Genomic DNA, 6763 nt, shown 5'->3' on the forward strand with positions numbered 1-6763 from the left:
GTGACCAATAAATATTGATGTGACCTAGATATCACAGGGGCAATAAACAACGTCGTAGAAGCATGAGTGGTTAGCTTTATAATATAGATAGATAGCTAGATGGATAAATAGATGCGAGTCGTCCTGTGACCTCACAGAGGTGATAAACGACGTCGTAGAAGCACAGTGTAGAGCATAACTAACTTAGAGCGGGAACAACGATTTTGAAAACGGAAAATACCGCCATTCCGTCTATGGCTTTAACCAACGCAGCTCTCACTCCCATATCCGGATTCCAATCTTGTTCGCACTTTTCATTTCTTCATTTGGAAACAAAACAAAAAAGAGAAAAAAAAAAGAAATCCCCAAATCAATTGAATCATGTGCGACGAAGGAAACAGCGTCTACACCACGCGCTCGACGAAGAAGCGAGCCTCGGCGGCGGAGGCCCTGAAAGTTCCGGCGTCCAAGAAGCAGCGATCCGTACTGGGAGAGATCACCAACTCGCCGGATCTCGTTTCGGTTCCGAAATCGGCACCGAAGAAACCGAAAATTGAGTCGCAGAAGAAGGAAGAGGAGGAGGGACTCGAGACGGAGATTGGTGTGGGCTCGATTGATCCGGTCAAATGTGCTTACTCGCCTTCTATGTATAAGCATCTTCATATATTGGAGGTAGTCTTCTGATTTGGATTTTGATAGTATTTCAAATTTTCTCAATTGGGTATGCATTTTGTTGTTAAGATTTGGAATTTGGTGATTTGGATTTTGCATTTGGCTTTAGGGTTTTGGAATGGATCAGAATTTGGTTTTCATAATATTAGAATCATTGCTTTTTGTGTTGAAATTTTATCTGGGAAATGATACATGAGAATCCAGTTTCAGATGTATGAAAACCCGGGGCCAGATTTTTGCTTTCATGAGTTCACTTAACATGGATATGGTTGTTTATGATTAGTAATAGTTTTGGTCATTGAAATTGGAAGTAGCTTAGCTCAAATAGTCTAAATGAGTTTGAACTTTTCTTTATTAGATTTTTGTTTTCTGTCTATGTGAACATTTTTGGTAGCATAGTGGTATTTAAGCTGAGGCTGATGGTGGTGTGTGATTCAGGTGGAGGTGAAGAATAGACCATTATGTGGTTACATGGAGAAGGTGCAGAATTGTATTTCAGAACACATGCGAGAAGTCCTGGTGGATTGGTTGGTGGAGGTTGCGGAGGAATACAAGTTTGTTTCAGACACCCTTTATCTTACCGTATCATATATTGACAGATACCTTTCTTCACACGTTATCAGCAAGAACAAGCTACAGCTTCTTGGTGTTGCGTGCATGTTTATTGCCTCGTAAGAACTTGAATAGTGTATTAGCTTTGTTCTTGCTCAAAAGTCGTCCACAGATTCTTGAAATGGTAATTTGAGTCTGGTTGTGTGATGCAGGAAGTACGAAGAGATTTGTCCTGCACGTATTGAAGAGTTCTGCTATATAACAGATAATTCCTACATGATAGAAGAGGTGACCGATTTGACTGTCTTTGTCGCCCCACCACTGCTGAATATGTGTTTTCAGCGAGGTATTTAAGCTTGAGGTTGAATTTTGTATTAACTTTCAGGTGTTGGAAATGGAGAAAGATGTACTCAAATTCTTGAACTTTGAGATCTATACTCCCACAACAAGGAGTTTTCTCAGGCAAGTAATCCTTTCAGACGTCTTTGATCTTCTTGTTTGTCAAATGGTTGTTTCATGTTGTTTCTGCTGGTTTTTTCCTTTACATATGTGGTTAGTGTCTGAAAATTCAGTAATGTTGCCTTTTGATTTGCAGAATCTTCGCAAGAGCTGCTCAAGAGAATTCCAAAGTAGGAGAGCAGTTTATATGGTTTTGATTTTTGTTTGCTTTTCTTTGCCTTTATTTGTTAATGTTTCTTTTATTTTCTTGCTTTACAGTCTTTGGGTCTGCAGTTTGAATTCTTGGGTGGTTATCTTGCGGAACTAAGTTTGCTTGACTATTGCTGTGTTCGATTCCTACCATCAGTTATTGCTGCATCGGCGGTTTTTCTTACAAGGTTCACAATCCAGCCTGAGGTTCATCCCTGGGTAAGAAACAATGTAGCGGACTTGGTATTTGTGGACTAATGAATTTTATCTAAGTTAGAATCTTGCAACTTAATAGTGATTGAGACAGTTAGAAACATTTTGAAGATTATTGATCCCTCTACATATGTTGCAGAGCTGGAACTTGCAATGCTATTCTGGTTATAAACCATCTGATTTACAAGATTGTGTCCTTGCCCTTCATGACTTGCAGCTGAATAAAAGAGGAAGCAATTTGCGAGCAGTTAGAGATAAATATATGCAAGCAAAGGTAATGTAGTTTTATGTTCAGGTAATTTGCATCTTGAAAATGTCCCATGCAAATTTTTTGGTATTCTGAGTTTAACTTCCAAAAGGGCTTGTGTATTTGTAAATGGCTGTATATTACAGTTCCTGTGTAAGTTGTCTATGCATTTCTAGAAATACACTAGGGGTCCATATTGAAATTAACTCGACAGTTTTAGGAAATGTCATGCTGCTTTTCACTAATTTTTATCTGGTCTTGATGATTTGACATTTTTTGGACAGTTTTAAGTGCGTAGCAACACTGTCTTCACACACTGAGTATGTGTTTTCTGCGAGGTATTTAAGCTTGAGGTTGAATTTCGTATTTACTTTCAGGTGTTGGAAATGGAGAAAGATGTACTCAAATTCTTGAACTTTGAGATCTATACTCCCACAACAAGGAGTTTTCTCAGGCAAGTAATCCTTTCAGACGTCTTTGATCTTCTTCTTTGTCAAATGGTTGTTCCATGTTGTTTCTGCTGGTTTTTTCCTTTACATATGTGGTTAGTGTCTGAAAATTCAGTAATGTTGCCTTTTGATTTGCAGAATCTTCGCAAGAGCTGCTCAAGAGAATTCCAAAGTAGGAGAGCAGTTTATATTGTTTTGATGTTTGTTTGCTTTTCTTCTCCTTTATTTGTTAATGTTTTTTTTTCCTTGCTTTACAGTCTTCGGATCTGCAGTTTGAATTCTTGGGTGGTTATCTTGCGGAACTAAGTTTGCTTGACTACTGCTGTGTTCGATTCCTACCATCAGTTATTGCCGCATCAGTGGTTTTTCTTACAAGGTTCACAATCCAGCCTGAGGTTCATCCCTGGGTAAGAAACAATGTAGCGGACTTAGTACTTGTGAACTTGTGAATTTTATCTAAAGTTGAAATCTTGCAACTTAATACTGATTGAGACTGTTAGAAATATTTTGAAGATTACTGATCCCTCTATATATGTTGCAGAGCTGGGACTTGCAGTGCTATTCTGGTTATAAACCATCTGACTTACAAGATTGTGTCGTCGCCCTTCGTGACTTGCAGCTGAATAAAAGAGGAAGCAATTTGCGAGCAGTTGGAGATAAATATATGCAAGCAATGGTAATGTAGTTTTACGTTCAGGTAATTTGCATCTTGAAACTGTCCCATGCAAATTTGATGGTATTCTGAGTTTAACTTCCAAAAGGGCTCATATATTTTTGTAAATGGCTGGAAATTACAGGACCCGTGTAAGTTGTCTGTGCATTTCTAGAAATACACTAGGGGTCCATATTGAAATTAACTCGACAGTTTTAGGAAATGTCATGCTGCTTTTCACTAATTTTTATCTGGTCTTGATGATTTGACATTTTTTGGACAGTTTTAAGTGCGTAGCAACACTGTCTTCACACACTGAGATTCCTGCACATTATTTTGAGGCCATCAACTAAGTGCTAGATTTGCGCATGGGCTATGGCTTGAGAAAGTTTGTCTTAGGTCCGAATGTTATTGTTTTGTGAAGAAGGAAAAGCAGCAAGATGCTGAATGAAGCTGACTCCTGAAGTCTGACCTAGTTTTGAAGAATTTCTTCAACACATTTCCTAGTAAGAGCTGGCTGCTGATAAACTTGAAGCTGCTGATGGAGCCTAAAGACTTCCGATTACACTGAATAGGTTGTTTGGGACACATTATTTTTGACTGCACTAATTTTGACCAGATATTTGTAAATTGTGGTGGCCCTGAAATCCAGGATTACTAGTAACTTTTTTGAAGCATCAAACTATTGTTGATGTCTGAACCCTCGACCCAAGTTTTGATCTCCTCCGTTCTCCAACTTTGAAAGAATTTCTAAGCACCTGTATCTGTACTGTTGTTTATGTGTATGATCTCACACGATTCAGTATGGATTATCATGTTAAATATGTGATTTTGAGAATTCTGTAAGATATCTTAAATAAATAGAGAAACAAGTCAGACACATAAGCAGTTCCATCAGAATCTCTTGTTATCTACTGTTGTAGTCATGTTGATTTATTCATCTTAGTTTAGGGAAGTATTTTATTGTACGGTAGCGGTTAATGAGTTACTCACACATGGTTTCAATAATACTGATATCAAGTTAGAGATGGGGATTCAATTTCTATGTGGAAAGATTCTTGGATGTCTCAAAGGAATCCAAGCCAATATCTGTGGTTCAAGTTATGTATTTTCTGTAAGTACTAAATTAAGATAGAGAATAGGGATTACAACGATTTAGTAACAGCAGATCAAGGAGGTAGAGAGAGTGGTAACACGTACGCTTAATGGATGGTGACCAAACAGAAAGAAGAAAGGCGAAAGAGATTAAGAAAAAGCTGTGATGGAATATGGATCAATTAAATCCTTGGCTCACTTGGTTATATAATGACCAATATTTGAGTCATTATATGGAGAATGTTTACCAAATGAATAATGATGGGTGAACCATCTATTCAGATAGCACCTATACCTATATTTCATTTTATGTCTGTCACCTAAAGTGAAATACATGTGATATCTAAAAAATTAATTCACCTAACTCTGCTCGTACCAAATACTATTTTACATAGCAACTTATACATTGCTCATATTTCTACTTTGTTTTTGTTTGTTTGTTTTGTTTTGTTTTGTTTTTTTTTCTTTTTTTTCCATATATTAAAGATGATCAAAGGATTTCACTCCTACCCTCATGGTCCCCCATAGTGACTCGAACCCAACACCTAGATCCTAGGTAGTGGGTGCTCTAACCACTGAGCTAACACACGTATTCGTGCTTGAATACTTGCATTTCGACATTCTGTTTTCCTAACAACTCATGAGTTATCATGATGTTATACAAAGTTCACACTTATGCAAATTCAAACAAGCAAGTGTGGCTAGCTGCACTGCGCGCACCAAAGTACATCTCTAGAACGAAAATATAATTTCTTCTAGATGCAGAAATATGATATTTTTGGTGCAATTTGTGTTCGAGGGACTGTGATGTGGGAGTCTTCACAATCTGTCGAAATTGAGCAATGCTCATCCCTAACTTTCGTTACTGTTTTTGGAATTTTGGATAACCACGACACCATGAAGCGCCCAAAATCACTACAAAGCATTCACATATCACGATTCAAATTAAAAGCTTGGGTTTTTTTATCAGTTAATTTGCAGATTGTTTGAATTGGGAGTTGCTGATTACTACATACGAACTACAAAGGAGGAGAAAGCTTCAGCTAGGTAGAAGAGAGAGAATGATGGGTAGTAAAGGAAAAGAAGAAAAGAAGAAAAGAAGAAAAGAAGAAAAGAAGAAAAGAAGAAAAGAAGAAAAGAAGAACAAGAGAAGGGGAAAAAAAACAAAATTTGTTGGGGTAAATCACTAATTTCTAATTTAAATCTAAGTGAAATGACTAATATATCTTCCACCTGAATGGACTACTAACGATATATTGATAGAACTATTATCTTACCAACTTTTAATCGAGATTTTTTTTTTTTTTTGGATCAAGTCATCATCCATACTTCATTCTAGTAGAAGGAAAGTCACAAGTTGGGAAGAAATATAGTACAAAAGTAGTCAAATCATCTGATCTGAGCATAACCTTTCTAAACTCTAATAAACAAAAAACGGAGCTAAAAACTCCAGAACACTAATGAGGCTACAGATAACCATAAACCGGCAACGGCCACATTATGGTTCCAGCCAATGCCGGCATACCAACTGAGTCGTGGCTCAAACCCAAGAAGAAAGAATGTGCACCAGTCATCTCTGCCTAGAATTTGTTCATAGGATCAACATCACAATAGGCGTTGGTGTGTAAAAGCATTGAAGCACAACAAGACACAAAAAGGGTCAACCACAAACAACAACAGAAAACTAAACTAAAACTGGAAAAAAACTGAAGAAAAAGAACAAAGTGCACCCACCAGGTTTAGACCAAAGTTGGATCAGAGCCAAGCCAATTCCGGAAACCAAGCCACGCCCAGATCTAAAAGCAGCTCACATCTGGCCAAACTTCGGCCCAGACTTGCTACAACCTCTGCTGCAATCCGAATCTCTCATTCCGTTCCTCCAACCTTTACCACTGATCCTTCCGACCCCCGATCAAGAACCAACCACTGTCGATGGTCCACAACAGACCCGTGGCCTCTTCGCATGAAGCAAAACACCAACCCTTGGGACAAGACACGGCCACAAATCGAGATCCAAACTGGAGAGGATCTCCGATCTGCTCAACGGCCTCCCAAACTACCCGATCCAACCAACTACCGGATCGGGATTAACAACCCCCGTAACAGCAGCCCCCCCTACCGTTACCTGAAACCATTCAACCCCATCGCTTGATTAGCAACCTCAGACATACTAGCACCAACATCTTCCTACACAACCACATCCCAAGAAGAGGAGCATTGGTTGAAAAAAAAACAGTTGGCTTACACCAAGGACTC

General features: G+C 38.4%; 1 protein-coding gene across 4 annotated transcripts; it reads left to right on the forward strand.

Moving 5' to 3' along the window:
- The first annotated feature begins 198 nt into the window (after positions 1–198).
- Positions 199–4291, forward strand: LOC112174133 (G2/mitotic-specific cyclin C13-1). Of its 4 annotated transcripts, none has more exons than XM_024311851.2 (12): positions 199–651; positions 1090–1322; positions 1416–1491; positions 1589–1665; positions 1799–1832; positions 1921–2070; positions 2204–2338; positions 2689–2765; positions 2899–2932; positions 3018–3167; positions 3302–3436; positions 3696–4291. In XM_024311851.2, exons 1-12 carry the CDS (start codon positions 361–363, stop codon positions 3699–3701), a joined length of 1398 nt encoding a protein of 465 aa, XP_024167619.1. In that variant the 5' UTR covers positions 199–360; the 3' UTR covers positions 3702–4291. The 4 variants fall into 4 exon arrangements, 3 of the variants coding, with proteins under 3 accessions (XP_024167619.1, XP_024167618.1, XP_024167617.1); XM_024311850.2 differs by having other exon boundaries at positions 3302–3457; positions 3837–4290; XM_024311849.2 differs by having other exon boundaries at positions 200–651; positions 3302–3457; positions 3696–4290.
- The last annotated feature ends 2472 nt before the right edge of the window (positions 4292–6763 follow it).

This window comes from Rosa chinensis, chromosome 6 (genome assembly GCF_002994745.2).
Source record: "Rosa chinensis cultivar Old Blush chromosome 6, RchiOBHm-V2, whole genome shotgun sequence".
NCBI classification, from domain to species: domain Eukaryota; kingdom Viridiplantae; phylum Streptophyta; class Magnoliopsida; order Rosales; family Rosaceae; genus Rosa; species Rosa chinensis.

Coding starts and splice junctions, on each gene's coding strand:
- LOC112174133 (XM_024311850.2), top strand. CDS start 361: ATGTGCGACGAAGGAAACAGCGTCTACACCACGCGCTCGACGAAGAAG. Junction 2,766..2,898: donor ACAACAAGGAGTTTTCTCAG/GCAAGTAATCCT, acceptor TTTGATTTGCAG/AATCTTCGCAAGAGCTGCTC. Junction 3,168..3,301: donor AGCCTGAGGTTCATCCCTGG/GTAAGAAACAAT, acceptor TATATGTTGCAG/AGCTGGGACTTGCAGTGCTA.